General features: G+C 50.1%; 6 protein-coding genes across 6 annotated transcripts; 3 read left to right on the forward strand and 3 right to left on the reverse strand.

The window, feature by feature from the left end:
* Nucleotides 1-105: 105 nt before the first annotated feature.
* Nucleotides 106-927, reverse strand: TAF9 (Transcription initiation factor TFIID subunit 9; the record flags this gene model as incomplete). The annotated part of the gene is made up of 1 exon (XM_064897654.1): nt 106-927. One exon carries the CDS (start codon nt 925-927, stop codon nt 106-108), a length of 822 nt encoding a protein of 273 aa, XP_064756604.1.
* Nucleotides 928-1,448: 521 nt separating this feature from the next.
* On the forward strand, nt 1,449-3,671 carry ned1 (lipin Ned1; the record flags this gene model as incomplete). Its single annotated transcript, XM_064897655.1, has 1 exon — nt 1,449-3,671. One exon carries the CDS (start codon nt 1,449-1,451, stop codon nt 3,669-3,671), a length of 2,223 nt encoding a protein of 740 aa, XP_064756605.1.
* A 593-nt stretch (nt 3,672-4,264) lies between these two features.
* Nucleotides 4,265-7,732, forward strand: LTR64_003296 (uncharacterized protein; the record flags this gene model as incomplete). The annotated part of the gene is made up of 2 exons (XM_064897656.1): nt 4,265-4,398; nt 4,447-7,732. The coding sequence occupies 2 exons, from the start codon at nt 4,265-4,267 to the stop codon at nt 7,730-7,732; spliced, it is 3,420 nt and encodes a 1,139-aa protein (XP_064756606.1).
* Nucleotides 7,733-8,503: 771 nt separating this feature from the next.
* Nucleotides 8,504-12,685, reverse strand: RPO41 (DNA-directed RNA polymerase; the record flags this gene model as incomplete). The annotated part of the gene is made up of 2 exons (XM_064897657.1): nt 8,504-12,479; nt 12,639-12,685. 2 exons carry the CDS (start codon nt 12,683-12,685, stop codon nt 8,504-8,506), a joined length of 4,023 nt encoding a protein of 1,340 aa, XP_064756607.1.
* A 531-nt stretch (nt 12,686-13,216) lies between these two features.
* LTR64_003298 (uncharacterized protein) lies at nt 13,217-14,994 on the reverse strand (the record flags this gene model as incomplete). The annotated part of the gene is made up of 3 exons (XM_064897658.1): nt 13,217-14,465; nt 14,535-14,620; nt 14,671-14,994. The coding sequence occupies 3 exons, from the start codon at nt 14,992-14,994 to the stop codon at nt 13,217-13,219; spliced, it is 1,659 nt and encodes a 552-aa protein (XP_064756608.1).
* Nucleotides 14,995-15,896: 902 nt separating this feature from the next.
* Nucleotides 15,897-17,183, forward strand: LTR64_003299 (uncharacterized protein; the record flags this gene model as incomplete). Its single annotated transcript, XM_064897659.1, has 1 exon — nt 15,897-17,183. The coding sequence occupies one exon, from the start codon at nt 15,897-15,899 to the stop codon at nt 17,181-17,183; it is 1,287 nt and encodes a 428-aa protein (XP_064756609.1).
* Nucleotides 17,184-17,353: the final 170 nt, after the last annotated feature.

Raw genomic sequence — 17,353 nt, forward strand, 5'->3', positions numbered from 1 at the left:
CAGAGGCTGAACAGCATCGGTCAAGGAGAGATCTCGTACCAAAGACAGGACGCAAAAGGGGGTATCATTGTAAGAAGAGTAAATAGCTTTGAGCACGACAGATTGTCACGTCTGCATCTCAGTATCACCATCACCACCTCCTTCCTCGCCAAAAACGTCTTCCATCCTCCCAACTCCTTCCTCGTCCTCTTCCATGCCCTCCTCTTCGTCGATCTGCATACCATCCGTCGCTGATGTCTGTGTAACGCCGTTCTCCTCCACACTCTCCTCACCCTCGCTCTCCCACTCGTCTTTTAGGCCCCAACCCCTACCAGTAAGGCAGTGCCTTTCGTGAGGCAGACGTACACCACCAATCGATGGACCAGCATTCTCTGTATTATTGACAGAAGTCGCAAGCGTCGTCCTGTTCTTCTCGTCCGCAAGCTGTTTCAAGAACTCCTTTGGCAGACTTGACGAGAATTGATAGCCCAGCCTGCTAGAAACGGACATCCTCAAACTTGCCATGCTAATGTCCCCGTCGTCGTTGGTTTTGTTTGCACGTCCGCGCCCTTTGCCTGCTGCAGCTGCGGCCTCGGCGTTGGCTTGATCGTAACCTTCATCTTGGATGTGCTTGGCGTCACTGAGGACGGCAGAAGTGTATCTGTATGCGAAATCCATGAGTTGTAGGGGTACTCGCTCCTGGTATGCTGAGATGCCATATTGTGCGAGCAGGAGATGTATTAGTCGGTGGTCTCGTGGTCGCTTGGATGTGCCATCGTCGTGAAGGGAGGTGAGAGGTTCACTGAGCAGTGCCTCAACCCGGGCTGCTGGGTCTTGTGTCGCTGTTAACTGCTGCGATTGCGACTGGGTGTGTGTTGCACTGTTTGTAGGTTGCGTCGCTTCTGGTGGAGGAGTAGGTGGATGGACGGGTTCTGCAGGCGAAGCCATGTTGGACAATAGTACACAACGACAAACGTTGTTGATATGCTGCGACTACTTTTCGCGTTTCTCGTATATCGGATTCACGTATTGCGGGCTCAACTCGGAACCGCAAAGTCTCAGAATGGGCAGAATTGGGGCCTAGCAAGGATAACTCTTGCGCCGCGACCCCAGAAGCCGATGCTTGTGCCTAACTAGCAGTCTAGCTCGGCATCATGTGAACACGTCCAGGACCTGATGTCACCTTCAACTTGACTATTGAAGGTAATCTTCCTCTTGTTCCCTCCACCTCACATCAGTTTTACTTTCTTAATCTACCTGTACTGTATATTTTCAAGTAGAGGTACCCCTCGTTGTAATAAGGACATGTCTTGACAAGCAAAACAATTGATTTTCGGGGCGTTGCAAGGCGTCAGCAGAGGGCTAAACCTCTACTCGGGCACATCCACTATGCTATAAACAGAAACTCTACCTCAACCAAACCTCAACAGTAACTTCCTCTTGACCCTTTCCCTCACTAGAATCTCAGCATGCAGTACGTTAGGGGCATCAGCGGTGCTATCTCAAAGACCTACAACTCCATCAACCCTGCCACTCTCTCTGGAGCCATCGATGTCATTGTTATTGAGCAGGAAGATGGCTCCCTGGCCTGTAGTCCTTTTCACGTCAGATTCGGTAAATTTCAGCTCTTGCGACCTTCTGAGAAGAAGGTTGAATTCCGAGTCAACGGTCAGAAACAGGAGTATGCTATGAAATTAGGCGATGGCGGCGAGGCTTTCTTCGTTTTCGAGACCCAACATGATATTCCTCCTTCCATGCAGACTTCTCCTCTGGTGTCTCCTGCTTCTTCTCCAGACACGATAAAGCCTGAAATCCTCACGCCGACCGGTTCAAACGAACCTACATATCTCGACCTTGCTGATGATGTGTCCCGACCGGCCTCGCCAGATCCCGGAAAACACGCCGCGCCCATCTTGCGTCACGAACGGTCCAATTTGAGTGATCGTGGCATCTATCCGACTTCAATCCCAAACCCTACGGATAAATCAGTTTGGCCGGCTGATACTGCAGTGCGACAACCTTCACATCCTGCTCTATTCCGCGCTGCCTCGGAAGAGCTAATCTCCCCTCTTACCCAAGAGGACATCAACGAGTATTCTCAGAGCATCCGAAGAGGTTCGTTTCTGCTTCCTAATTCTACCTCAGAGAGTAGCAGTTCAGCAGCAAATACAAGCAAACCACGCCGACCAGCCATCGCTCGTGCCCTGACTCTATCTAAGAGATTATCGACTTCAAATATCAGGTCCGAGGTAACTGAAACAGGCGATGTCATGCTTGACATGACTGGTTACAAAAGTAGTGAAGACCAGGCACTCAGGGCTGAAGCTCTCGCCAGAAAGTTGTTGTCAGAAGAGCTCGAAGGTAATTACGACATTGGATCGCTTATTGGCACAGATGAGAATGGTAATCTATGGATATACAGCAGTGAAGAGGCAAAGGACGCAGCCAACAAAAGAGTTCAGCAACAGAACACTGTCGCCACATCTATGATCAGCAGTAGCGATTCCGATCCTGGCTACCACTCCGACAGTGATCGAAGCACCTCCGCGAGTGGCCCAAGTGGATCACATGCTCGCGCCAAATCAGAGGAAATGCCAAACATGAGACTCTCATCCGAAACAAGTCACTTCGCTAAAACATTACGCTTAACAAGCGATCAGTTGAAAAAGCTTGATCTGAGGCCAGGCCCAAATCCTGTCAGCTTTACAGTCAACAAGTCTACCTGCACAGCCAACATGCACCTGTGGCGGCACGACGTACCCATTGTCATCTCTGATATTGATGGAACGATTACTAAATCTGACGTATGGGGTCATGTATACAATGCCATTGGCAAGGATTGGACACATACAGGAGTTGCCAAGCTCTATTCCGATATTGTCGCGAACGGCTACAACATCTTCTACTTGACATCGCGGTCAGTGGGTCAGGCCGACACAACGCGGAATTACCTCGACAGTATCGTGCAGGACGGCTGGAAATTGCCTAAAGGCCCCGTTATCATGTCGCCAGACCGCACAATCGCAGCATTAAGGAGAGAAGTCTATCTGCGCAAACCGGAGGTTTTCAAGATGGCCTGCCTGCGGGACATTCTTAGTCTATTTCCGGGCCGTACCAACCCGTTCTATGCTGGGTTTGGAAACAGGTTGACCGATGCATTGAGTTATCGAACAGTTCACATTCCCTCATCTCGGATTTTCACCATCAACTCGAAAGCAGAAGTGTCGTTGGATTTGTTGAGCTTAAACAGTTACAAATCCAGCTACGTAAGTATGCGCGAGATCGTGGATCATTCATTCCCACCGGTGAGCACTTTAGTCAAAGAAGGCGGTGAAGATTACACCGACTTCAAGTACTGGAGAGACGACCCGGGCGCCGATATCGACCGGTTCGAGCCCTCGGAATCGGAAGAGGACGACTACGATGACGATGAGGCAGCCAGCTCGCAAAATTACTTGTCACGAGCATCGACTATGCCACGACCTGATTCGAGGCTAGGGAACTCGATCATCCGCGACTCGATCGAGGTAGAGAAGGAGGCGGACTTGGACAGATTGCAGATAGTGGATAGCGTCGCAAGTCGTGGCAGTACTGTAACCGCGAGTCCAGAAGCTAGTGACTCGGAGGGTGATTATGTCGATGACTACGTCGACAGTCCACGGAGGAGGGTGACGCGGTCGTTGCGAAGGTAGGGCTCTGCGTCGATCGAGTCAGTCAGGATTCGGCTACCTTTTAGACGTGGAAGTAGGTATAACAACTCAAGTGATCAGGTTTGGGATGAGGAGTAAGGGACTTGGAGGATGCCTGGCCATGTTGGGATTGTAGCTTTTGTACATATAATGTATGTCTACGGGATGTGAGGGAGCACTATTGGGCAGTAGGCGACGGAAAGGATGGATCGCGGACCATATCGGGTGGTATCTCAGGGAAGAGACATAGACAAACACAACTAAGCACTGCTGACTACTGCTGACAACCAATGACTTTATGTCTGTGTTTCCATCTAGTTTGTGATGTTGTAAGCATTCACTGTTAGATCTCATACACCATATGCTGGTAGGAGATCCTGCATCTTCACTACTGCTAAGGCTCTCAGGCAACCTCTTTCCGCCACACCATGAACAGCCGAAGCCTCCAACCCCGTCGTTGCCAAGCGTGCAAGCCGGAGCGACGATCTAGCGGAAGAGTTTATCCCATCTCGATACCGGCCGCATATCAGGAGGCACGTGTGCTGTTGTGCCGCTGCGTCTGATGTGTTACTCGCATCATTTAGGTCTTAACGTGGATGGACTCAATAGGCGGGCAAGGTGACCCATGGACATGGGCTGCCTATGCCTACCGATTCCTGGCTCCGACGGTGCATGTTAGAGGGCGCATGGCTCTGCTAGTCCTCGCCGTTGTGCTGTGGGCGTTTCTTTGGTCAGTGGGCTCTGTGGTTTGGGGCTGACATCTACTGACACCATGCAGGCTATTATGGCGCGCCTATACCGTTATCAGCACAGATAATGATGTGCTCGTGGAGAAACTAGGCCTGGACATCCCACCGGAGCCGATCCTGACACTGGAAGAAATAGCTGCGAGACAGATTCAGATCTCGTGGAAGCCTGAAGAGACGACAAGTTCGATTCATGAGTACCATATCGAACTTAATGGGCGCACGATAGGCGCGACAAAGAAGCATGAAACTGCCGCGGTTATAGCGAATCTCAGTCCGACGACACTCTACGAGGTGCGCGTGTTCAGTATTAGTCCTGGCCGGTTTCAGACCCCGAGCAGAACATTACACATACGGACTTGCAAAGCTGTTTCGGTATCTTCACAAGATGGCAACAATGAAGGCAATCCAACCATTCGCGTGTTACCCTCACGACTTCCTTCCGCTCCTGTCGTTGCACCCGCTCCTCCTTCTACTCGAGAACCGAATGCGCCTCAGATAACTGGTCGACGCGGCACAACTGCGCGAAAAACGTCTCCAGCTAGGCAGGTCGACCTTCTCCCCGATCCGAAGGACGTTGAAGATGACCAAGGTGAAGACCTGGCCGAGCTATCCCAACAGTTCTCCGAGATAAACGCAGAAATCGACGGTATCGAGGCCCAGACGCAGGAAGAAGAGCGCGAGTTCGAGGCAGCTAAAAAAGAAAAGGAAGAGCAACGTCAAACATACTTGCAAGAGGTCAAGGAGCGAGATGAAGCTAGTAACGACTTGAAAAAGCAGGTCCATCGCGCTGAAGCTGCTGCGAGATCCTTACTGAACGAGAAGACGAAGAAGGAGAAGCAGCTGAAGGACAAGGAGAACAGGAAGCAGAAAAAGATCAACGAGATGGCTCAGTGGGAGGAGTCGGCCAAGAATATCGCAGAAGAGATTGAGGGAACGAACAAGATTAAGGAAGCCCATCGTAGGAGGATGGAGAGTGAGGTGCGTGAGGTCAAGGAGAAGATTGCCGAGGAGCAGCGAGAGATTCAGCAGTTGGAAGAGGAGAATAAAGAAAAGGCTGCTCAGCTTAAGGAACTACAAGAGGAGCGGAAGCGGAATTCTGCTGATGAAGAGACTGATGAGTCGAGAGAGGCCGATCGACGCGACCAGGAACGGGATGTCTTGTTTAGGCATACCCTGGCCAGTCTTTCTCAGCAATACAACCAGGTCTGGTCAGAGTTGCAAAAGATGCAGCAGGAGCATGTTCTGGCAAGACAACGACTGGCCATGTTCGATACTGCAAGAAGAGCTACTGCTGTCACTTTTGCGCCTATGGTGCCTCTCGACATCGATGGTACCCGCCGAGTCGACAGGTTTGGTCGGCGTGGCCGTCACACTAGCTCCCATGGAAGCAATGTATCCTCCCCAAGGGTGGCATACGCTCCAGAACCATATGCTTCTGTCAACGAAGCTGTCACAACCTCCTCCCCATTAGGTCACAGAAATCCTCTCTTCAACAATGTCAATGGTATGACGATGGCTGTCGACGTGCCTCAGGGTATGGATGAGGACGACGATGATCCTCTACTTGCGATCCCGATGAGCCCTCGAGCTGATGCTCTCCTTCCGACTGACTTGCTAGGCGATGATTCTGCCGACGAAATGCTTCCAGATGAGGACGACGACGTCATGCCGACCATGCCTACAACCATGACAGATCAAGCAGAGCCATTTCCCACTTTCAGACCAGGAAGTATGCATGGTGTCGAACGCGATCCAGCCATACCTTCACCGTCTCCAGGCTCAAATTCTTCTCCAAGATCTTTCGCTAGTCCGCGTGAAGAATTCTTCTCGGAGGGTGCTGATCAAGACCGGAGGTCAATCCGATCAAGTCATCCACCAATACCTGAAGAAGCGGGCGTGCCTGCTGAGCCACCTCACAAACGTCTGACGAGCATGTCAAACCTCTTCAGCTTCAGCAGACAACGAGGGAAGACATCTTCTACTGATCAGCCGCCAGCACTTGGTTCGTTGAAGCATGAGAGCCACTCTTTTCCACGCAAGGTAGAAGAGTTCGATTCAAGTATGCAACCTAGACGCAGGCTGAGTTATGGCGGAAACTGGGCTTTCCCCGGTGGCAATTTCCTTGCCAAGGATGCAGACGAAGTCGAGCCAAAGCCATCTTTCACGCGCCGAGCGTTTCCAAATCTGCTGCCTGGTATTGGCAAACATTCAGCTACCAGAAGTTACGATCCTTTTGCACCAGCTAGAACAAATTCGTTGGATCCTAATGGTAGAGGCGGAAGCTCGTCTCCACGACCTGGATCGACCTATTCCTTCGATGTCCTACCACGTCCATCTGTCGAGCAGGTATCGTGGGAGTACAGACCAGGTGCTAGAAATAGCCCGCTGGTGCCAGATTGGGCTTCATCCATATCCAGAAGTCACTCTCGACGTCCATCAGTCGGCTTCGGCTCACAAACTAATCTGTCGCTCAAACCTGACGAAGACGGTGATTTCATCGAGCCAAGAAGAGACAACAGACCTCTCCAAGCACCGATCGGCACTCGGCCAGCATCCTCGCAACGACCCTTGACACCCAAGCTGAATCCTAACGCACCAACATTCACCATGTTCAGCTTTGGCAAAAACAGAGACAAAGTAAAGGAAAAGGACAGAAGCAAGCTAAAAGAAGACGGCAGTCAAGCCGCCTCCCCACCCGAGTCCAGAAAGAGCAAAGACACCCACTCAATCGCCCTAACCACATCAACAATGGAATCAAGAGAATCCCTCGAACGCACTCCATCCGGCTTCTCAAATCTCTCCCCCTCCCTCGAATCCACACCCGCCTCAAAACCCACCTTCATCTCCAAAATCACCCGAAAAGCCTCCTCCAACAAATTCGACAGCTGGAAGACAAAATCTACATCCATCTTCTCCTCCTCCCGCAACAAAGTTCCCGGCGAAGCAACGACACCAACTGGGGACGCCAACGACGATGAACCAACCACCAGTGGCTCGACAGAACACCTCCACCTTGGCCGTTCCCTCGAAAGCACCTCAAGCACACCCGGCGCAACACCCAACCCCGCCGACGACAAAAAAGGCAGTCGTACCAGTCTCGGTAGCTGGAACTTTATGCGTAAGAAGCCCAAGGCTTCAGCTGCTATTAATGGTAACAAGGAGGATCTGACTGCGAGCGAGATCAGTGAGAATGGGGAACGGGAGGACGCGGTTTCGACGACGGATTATGAAGGGAGTTTGGTGAGTCAGAATATGAGCTTCAGTAGAGATGGAGAGGCTGGTGTGGGTAGTAGTAGTGGTAGGCCGATGACTTAGAGGGTTATTGGGGCTTTACCGCCTGGATTGAGGCATGTTACGACGTGAATAGGTACGTAGGAGAGTCGGCTGTTGCGGTATGCTCTTTCTTGGCTAGAGTGGATGGATGTATCTATGCATATATCTCTATACTACCTGGATATAGTCGCTGGGAACGATCATGTCCTTCGCTTGCCGCTTGCTCTCCATCACGAACTACGAATTCGAGAAGTCGAATCGTACTCTTTCACGCTCGTTGGCTGTCCATGTATAACCCGACGTTTTTACTCCATCGGCGCCAATCGTCTGGCTACGGGTTACCGACAACAAAGGATCTACTATGCCGTAACAAGAATCTAGAAAGCAGTCACTAGACAGCGGAATCAACATGATGGAACCTAAATCTCCCTTGGTTTTCGATCATACTCTATCTATATCATTATGTCTTTCATGATTGTACATTACCTGCCTGGTATTCTTCAAATCTCACTCGGTAGGGTTGCCAGGCATGCATCACAATACAGTACATGCGTAGAAACAGACGAGTATACCCCCATCTATCTCAACTCTATAGATAACATCATCCTTCTGGTACAGTAGCAGTAGCTGTACATATCTTTTGTATTTTCACATACAAAAAGCCATCTCTTCTCAACACCCAGACATGCAAAACTCTATCTTTCCTTTGGATTTTTGTACAATAAACTCCAGCGCTAAATGCAAGGACAAACGCTGACATTCGCTTACAGCCAGCTAGTAATGACAATATCGAAAGATGAATATGATGGGCGATCATGAGAAAAAGTATACACTGTCTTTCAGCCTTCGCACGTCCCAATCGCCTTTTTGAGGAACAGGCTTGAATGTCAGTGGTAACCATAACCATAGGAATTTCTCCGGTGTCTTCTTCTTCGCGGATTCTGCTTCGGTAACAGGACTTGGGTTTGGTTTCTCCGCGCCATCCAGTATAGGTTCCAGTGTTGAGATCATGTCGACGTCGTGTGATTCGTCGATCTCGTCGTTGCTCAGAGCTTCTTTTACTGCCGAAGAGCTAGGATCTTGTTGGCTTTCGGGAACCTTGTGTGTGGCACTTTCACCGAGGGAGGCCGATGCCTTCAAATATTTTTCGCCATCATCCTGCTCGAAGAGACTTGCAGGGGTGACTATCCTTCTACCCTTAGCCACGTCTTCCGGATTGTCCGAGGTCAGGAGCTTCTGTCTGTTGTATTCCTGCGCGAGCTCCCAGTACTGCTGGTGTTTCTCTGCGTTATTCACTTTTCCCTTCTTAACGGATGACGTTTTGGCTATTTTAGTCCTGTTGTTTGACCGCCATGATTTGATGGCCTTTGCAAGAGGACTATTCAGTTTGATTTTGGCAAGACGAAGATGACCCTTGTAGCGAAGCTTGAACTCTTCAGCAAGTCGACCGATAATGTCTTCGGAATGCATACGAATGAAAGCATCTCTAAGTAAAGAGCTAAGAATGTCAACATCCGCAGCGTGAGTCCAGAAACTATCATGCACGGCCGAAAAGGTCAAGCCGCGCTCGTGTGCCTCAATTGCTGAGAGCATCATATGAGTTGCGTCCAAGGAGTGAATGAAGTTAGGAGGGAAGCCTTGAAGCTGCTTCCGCTTGTCGACAGATTCTGTGATATTGGGTTCGTGCAAGATAATCTGAGCCAAATGTGTGTTTATAGGCTGCATATTGGGTATGCGATATGGTTGAGCGATTGGCAGCTTCAATGGTGTGGTCCAGACGACTGTTGATCGAAAGTCTCGAGGCTCAATCATTGCACGTTCAGCGAGAGGTATTGTCCGTGATCTCTTCCGCTTGTCAAACTTAGGTCCAGTCTGTTGCGGTCCCGATAGCTCTTCAAGCTGTGCTGGTGAGATGGAGCTGGTGATGCGATTCGCACAATCTCCGAACCAATATTGAATGTCGTGAGCACCTTCAAAGAGAGAGCCAAGACCTTTGAAGATCTTCTTGGCGACATACGTCGATGCAGACATTGCTAACTTTTTCTGCTTCAGTTCCGGCAAAGCATCGTCAAGTTGTTTCTTAACCTGAAGCCGAGCACCCTCAAAAGTCACACCATACACATTGGTCATAACAGTTTGCTTGACGATCTTTCTAGTAATCTTGCCGTCTAACTCGATTGCCAAGGAGTTACCTGCTTCTGCATCCTTTTTTATTTCGGCCTTGACCAATTCTGCTACGCCTGTATAGACGTCTGCAGGTCTGTCTCCAGGTTCGAGATTGACTTGACGAGCACCTGCGATATCGCCACCTAAAGCAGCATAGTGTTGCAAGCCGTTGCAGGTCCCGTCTTGATGGATTGGTAGATGAGACACGAAGGTTTCTGGATTGCCAGAGTCAATGGCTTTCACGATTTCATGACAAGTGGCTAAGCACTGCCAAGGATCCTCTGCCGAAAGCCACCACCTCCTCCCAGAATGTGGGTTCTCGACAGAATCACGAATGTCATCCATGTGAGCATCAGCATACTGTGCTCGATCTGTCAAACTAGCTTTGTCATAACCGCAGACGTTAGCTAGATGTACTTTGAGCCATTTGAACCCGTGGGCACCAAGCTGCTTCCCCTCAGAGAACAGAAGCAGGCCTCGAGCATTGTCTGCACCCATTTGATTAAGATATGGCGGAATAGGATACGCTCTTCCTCGGAAATCAACATTGTGTGGAAGGTAGAAAGTCTCATTGCGGAATGCGCGAGCGATTTCCATCTGAAAATTCTGAAAACACCGATTTGAATGCAAGCCACTTTGCATATTCTTGTATGCCTCGACACGTCGATAGTGATCGTATCGCTCCCTGGGCGAGGCGTTCTCTGGCATTTCGGGGCCATTAACGCTCTCATCTATAAGTGGTGCTAAGTTTGCAACAGCTTGGCCTGTGTTCCAGGCCTCAAGCATAACTTTGAAGACGTCGTGATTGACACGCCAACCAGTCTGACCAAGAACATCGAGACCTTTGAACAGTAGATCGAGATCGCCACGTTGTGCTGCAGCTGAAGCGTATTCTTTCTGAGCAACATCGGCGCTTTTGACTCGAATTACATTGGTCTCGCTTACCAGGTATCCGCCATCGTTGTACCCAGTCCAGGGCCTTGGTTCACAAACCATAGGCAGTTGCTTCACCAATAAATCTGCTACGGGCTCCTTCGACAACATTTCAACGAAAGCCGAATGCAAAAGAACCACACCAGCCCACTTTCCGTTCACATTCCGAGAGGATCTCTCGAAAGCGTCAGTCTGGAAGATAGTTTTGCGCCCCTCGGCATCTCGATGCACGATATTCAATTTAGCTACATCGAACAACATCTCCAGGAGAATAGAACCAACCTTCGCAGCCTGAGTGCTGGACCATGCAATTCGGGGCGGGATTTCATCGAGTTCAGCGAGATAGTCTCGAGGGCCGCGCGAAGGTTTGTTGTCGCTGGAGAGTCGAGCTTGTCTCAGCTTTTCTTTCTGCGCTTTATATTGAACATTAATCTCGTTTTCGATTGCGTGGCCAACCTCAACGACAAGGCGAGCGAGCTTAACAGGATCATCCAACCCAAGTCTATTCATGAAGGTGATGGTGGATGTGCAAGTAAGGGCAGCCAAGATGTTGGGTTCGAGCAAGCGCAAGAGAGGACCATACTCTGTCCTAAGACGTATCTCTTCGGAAAGTCGGCCACCCTGCATCTGTTCGGCTTCTGTCACTCTTTCAAGTTCAGCCTTGATGCTTTCTGCTAGCTTCTCGTGCCATGTCCACATCAAAGAGCCAACCTTGCCGTGAGTCATGGCAGGAGCAACACCCATTTTAGTCAGATTATCGTGTTCGACTTTCCATCTATCGGTAGCAGCGGCAAGAGCATCGCGCTCAAGTCGTGTTTGACGTTGTCGGGCATAAGCTTGACGAACTTCAGCATCGGCAGTTTTGAGATTTTCCCATTCGGCGAGGTGATCATAGTCATTAAAGAGAGATAGAGACTTTTGTAACGATGGCATACCGAAACCTTTTTGAACAGTTTCTCGTACAGACGGCAAGGCTGGTTCCGACAGAACATCATCGTGAACAAGCAAATCTTCATCGTCCAAGGCCGCATTGTCGGCCATATCAGCGTCTAGCTCAAGAGGCGAAATCTCGCTGAGCTTTCCCAGATCACCATCGGACAAAATCTCTCGCAGGCTGGCAACCTCCCAGTCGACGTTGTACTCTTTGGCCATGTCCCAGTAGCGTCGAACAGTACGATCTCTTCTTCGACCCTCTAGTGTGGCCATTGCAGCTTTTATTTTGAGGGCAAAGGTTTGAGCGTTGGGAGAGACATTGGCTTTCTTCATGTGGTTCTCGACCCAGCCGTTAATTCTGTCAATGTTGTCAGAGGATCGGTTCCAAATGTGATCAAAGACCATGGCTTGGAGGACTTTGTTGTATAGTCTTTGCAGCTCAGGCTCGTTTCCAGCGTAGAGGGCTCTTAATTGAGCCAGTATCGTTATCGCCCGGTCCCAACGGTGTATTTGCAAACAAGCCTCCAGAGTAACCTCGACCTCCCAGATGTTTCCTCTGACATAGTCTTTAGACCTTGTCGCGTCCATCGAAGGAGGAGCGGACGCGATCGTGTGGTCAATCATGATGATCTTTGACAAATCGGGAGCAAGAGAAGGTAGAGAGTATGGCGGTGGAGACGACGATTTCTGAGCGTTGAAAGTGTCATATTCGTTCTTTGGATCGAGGATACGAGAAGAAGGAGCAGCTGAGGCTAGCCTACGTGGATGGTTCGACAAGCAAGCCGCAGGCACACGAGTCCTGGTCACAGGAGATCGTGCTATCGGTAGAGGACGACATCGTGCGTTGGTATATGTTGTATGCGATGAGCGTATGGCCGGACATAACCATGGCAGTTGAATGTGGTCGGCAGCATACTGTGTGAATCGAAGGTCTTGCCTCCGGCGAACAGCTCGCGTGAGCATGGCTCTGTCTGTCGCGGTAGCTTGGTTGTGTTCGTAGGATTAAGCGACATTCAGATCGAGGCTGATAGCATTGAGGGCGAGAGGGGACAATTGCAGGGTGCGAGGCGACAGATACTGCAACGGGTGATGTACAGTGATAGTGTAGAATTACAGTATTTCGAAGAAGTTCAATGTTGCGCTCATCGAAGAGGCAAAAACGACCGTGAATGACCTAGGGGTTCGGCTACGCTTGTTCAAGAAGAGATTAGGTGCTTTCGAATACCCATACCTAGAATTCCAGGTGGAAAGTTCTTTCGCGATTTTCATTTGTGGCCGCAGTGACATGCATTGTTGGTGGCAAAGGCGGATCTTTTGCTCTGGGCACTCAATATTCTGCCAGCTTCTCTCAGAGATGCAAGCCGCACTTCTGGTGGTGAACACTGATCCGAAGATATCGTAACTACCAGTAGCACGATACGGTTTCCTTCCTGGACATAGCTGCCAATTTGCCCGTCTTCCTGCTGGCCCCGTTAACGCCTATTCCTCCTTCTGTCATGCAGCTGTTGGCTCGCCGCCCTTGGAACCAGCTTCGTCGTCCACTATCGCATCATCCCATCCTGGCGCTCCAGGTGCGTATGCGTCAGGTAGCCATCTTGCTTCTCTGTAATCTTCCACCAATTCATTTACTAGCCAGAGGTCGAAGTCTGGGAATACCTTGGTGACATCGTCAAAGAACCATATTCCGCAGTTGATCTGGTGGATGGTAGCCATGATCTTCTGTCCAATCGACAAATGCTGCAAGAGAATCTCCTCGATCAGAAACTCATATCGGTCTGGACTCGCACCGCCGGCTCTTGCTGCCTTTGTCTGTTCTACCGGGACATCTTCTGGCGGGTCCTCGGGGTTCTTCCATGGCTTAGCGATGACCTTCCCGACAGGTCTATATTTGTCTGAGTTGGCGTTGTACATGTCTTTGCAGTCAGCAGTCGGATTCTCAAGATGAACAATCTCAAATCCCTGTTCTTTTATGGTCCTGATAATTTCCAGACCCTCCTCGGAATCGTCACTGCGACTAATGTCCAGATATGCCTGGTATGCTTCCTCGCTTGCGGCGCCAGCCACACTCAGCGTGAAGATGTGTTTGGCCTCCTCTTCTGACAAGCCGACAAATTTTGGACCCGTAGCCAGGCTCTCATCACCCCACCATGTTTCGCCGTCGTAATCTCTTGCGTATTTACCACCGAGAAGGGTCGAGCAAGCAATATTGAAATCACCAGGCAACCATCTTTGTGCTTCGGCGCAAGACCAGAGCTCAAAGCTTGCTTCTCGACAGAAGTTTCTTGTTTCAAGAATGGCCTTTGCGTACTCCGGGCAAATATCGTGCTGCAGCAGATAATCGAGAAATCTTTCGATGGTGCTGGTGACAACCTCGACCGCTTCTTTGTTGTCGAATGGGTATATGCAGGGTGCCACTCGTGAGAGAAATCCTCTGACACAACCCATGAAATCGACCACATATTTCGCCTGACTTGTCCCAATGCTATCAAGTGCATCTCTCAGCTCACTCGAGACTGAAACTTGTGACAGGGCAATAGCTGTTTCGCCCTTGTCCATTTCTTTCAAATTTTGACCACCCCCACCAACATTGGGACCGATCTTGATGCTACCATAGTGAAGCCACTTGTAGAAGATATCACGTCGCTCTGGAGTTAGCTTTCGTGTCCGCTCGAATCTTTGTATTGCTGTAAGTAGTCGACTATTCTCGTCAGCAACAAATCCAGGGCGGTGCACGACCAGTCCCCTACTCAACAAAAGAAAAGTCCCTGCAAGAGGTTAGTGGTGATCAAGTAAAGCAAGTCATTACACCCACGTATCGTAAAGAGCCTTCTGCTCTGCGTACTCAGCTGCTGTCAAGGGCGCATCTGCATAAAACTCCTCCATTCCAGTGGGTTTGTTCTACATCGCTTGCGTTAGTTGTTCTCTTCAGCCATCCGCGAGAAGCTTACCAAACCACGCTTGCCAGCAGATCTGACTTTGTTCTTTTTCTTCTTCTTCTTTGGTTCAGGCAGCAGTGCAGGATCAGTGACTACCACACCTCTTTCTCCTTCCTCATCTTCGTCATCGTCGCCGGCGCCAAATGCACCGTTCGTGTGACTGTCGGTAGCGACTTTTTCCTCAATCTTGGCTTGGTTACCATGCTGAATCTGGCCATCCAGTTCAGTCTTATCATTAGCTTTTTGGACTTCTGACTCAACGGGGTCGGCCGCTTGCTTGGTCGATATACTCTCCTTGACCCGGATTGGCAGGTTCGACGATTGCTGATCTGCCATTGTGATCAAGCCAACGACAGTATCTGTACTCAGCAAGGACTGTACACACCAGAATCTAAGTCGCGACAATACCTTAGAATGCAGGCAAAAGCATCATGGACGAACGATGAGGATGAAAGGAAAAGCGTAGAAGACTTATTTATACCTGCCGTTGATTGCTTCGAGGATGGTGTCTTTTTGGCTACCACAAACGAGCAAACATTGAAGACTGCGAAATGGTGAGCTTCGAAAGAGCTTCACCTGAGCAGGCAAACGCGCACCATATCGAAGCAGAGTAAGAAGAGCGTTGACTCGTGACCACTACTTCAAGATCTCAAATTGTTGCATCCATTGTCTTCACCAATTCATTGCCGCTACTGTATGAAGGTCGTCGTCATGCCTACTACTAGTGGTAAATTTATCAACACACTCGTCGAAGTTGCCGTATTTGTGCTTGGCCGAGCCGCGAGGTCACAACCCCCACATTTACTATTGTCGACCAGAAAGAGCCAACCAAAACCAAAACACCATTAAATTTACAGGCGACAAGCATTACCAATGGCGCCGTTGACGCGTCCTATCGTCAACGTTTCTCTTGGCAACATTGGTTGACCATTCATCTTCACAGCTTGTAACCACATGTACAGCACATGTCTTTTTACAACAAAGTTCCTTCTAAAATCGTCGTGCTCCAGGACTGTCTACACACAATTGTTCTCGAAAGTGCTGACTCCACGAACAAGAAATCACCAATCAGTTGTGTGACAGTAGGCACTATTGTCAAAAGGACAATGAGGACCTGCTAGTACCGGTCTCTACTGACCATCCTCTCCTTCTTAACACTGCCAAACTCAGAACGACCTTCTTCACTACTTCTTCCGCACCATATATGACCTGCCATCCTGCTAGGCTCGATCATTACCATGTCAGATTCGGCAACTCGAAGCGCTGCGCCTCTCAATGGCACACACATCGAAAGTCTTAGCACTATCCCATACACTTCAGCCGCAGCTGGACATCAAGGCATCGCCACAGACCCAACTGGCGCCATGCTCATCAAGCCCTGCACCCAAGCCGAGATTGACTTCTACGAGTCTGCCAAGGCCCATCCAGCCTTCCAGGCACATATGCCCGTATACATGGGTCAAGTAAGCCTAGCCGACGAGAAGGACCAATCGAAAGCGAAACAGCTCATGCAACAGCAGCAAAGCGCAATCATCAACACACCAAAATCCGCCTCGAGCACCCCAATCCCAATAGCAGGCGCACCACAACGCGACACATTCCAATCCTCAGCTCGAAGCTCAACCTCAACTCACAGACGCGTCGACTCCGGCCACATCATCTCCGACCCCCTCATCGCCCGCTCCGCCAGAAAAGAATGGACACCAAGTGGCGGCGCCAAGCTCGACAGCAACCTCTCCATCGTGCTCTCCAACGCGACAGCCGGCTTCCGAAAACCCAATGTCATCGACCTCAAACTCGGCGCGAGGCTCTGGGATGACGACGCGCCCGCCGCAAAGCGCAAGAAGCTGGATGAAGTCTCTGCCGCGACGACGAGTAGCAGTCTGGGTTTTCGCGTGGCAGGGATGAAGGTCTATGTTGGTGACGAGTCTAATAGCGAAGTGACCAGAGAGGTAAACACCGAGGTCGCCGATGGATATAAGACGTACAACAAGTTCTATGGCAGGGATGGAATCACGAAGGAAAACGTCAAGAGTGCTTTTGATGCGTTCTTCTGGAGCTTGGATCTGCTGAGTAATGCGGCTGATAAGCAAGGTAGGAGGAAGCAACTCTTGAAAAGGAAGCTGCTGGTCGAGATGCTATTGCGCGAAGTCAGTAGCATCGAATATGTATTTTTGAACGAGGAGAGCCGGATGTACAGTGCGAGTGTCTTGATGGTCTACGAGGGAGATCCTGAAGCACTCGACAGCGTCATCACTTTCAAAACGCAGAACGATCAGATCGTGAGCGCCGAAGTCATTGAGTCACAAGAAGAAGATGAAGAGGACAGGGCCGGGGACGAAGATGATGAAGACGATGACGAGACGCCCAAACAGAAGATTGAGGAGGTGGTTCTGATTGACTTTGCCCATGCGCACTGGACGCCGGGACAAGGGCCTGATGAGAACGTGTTACACGGTGTGAGAAGCATAAAGAAAACACTTGAGGATATTTTGCACGATACTGAGGAGAAGCTTAAGAGCTGATCACATTATTCATTTCTGGCCCACTCGCCTGTTCAGGAACAAGGCTGGGAGTTGATATTTATGTAACCTTTGACACATCATTTCGTGATCTGCGAGGAGGTTGATATATTTTGTGAGATTATATGACTTCTCGGTGTCGATATGGCTGATCTTTCGGCGGACTCCCTCTT

This window comes from Lithohypha guttulata, assembly GCF_036872675.1.
Source record: "Lithohypha guttulata strain CCFEE 5908 chromosome Unknown scaffold_2, whole genome shotgun sequence".
Lineage (NCBI taxonomy): Eukaryota > Fungi > Ascomycota > Eurotiomycetes > Chaetothyriales > Trichomeriaceae > Lithohypha > Lithohypha guttulata.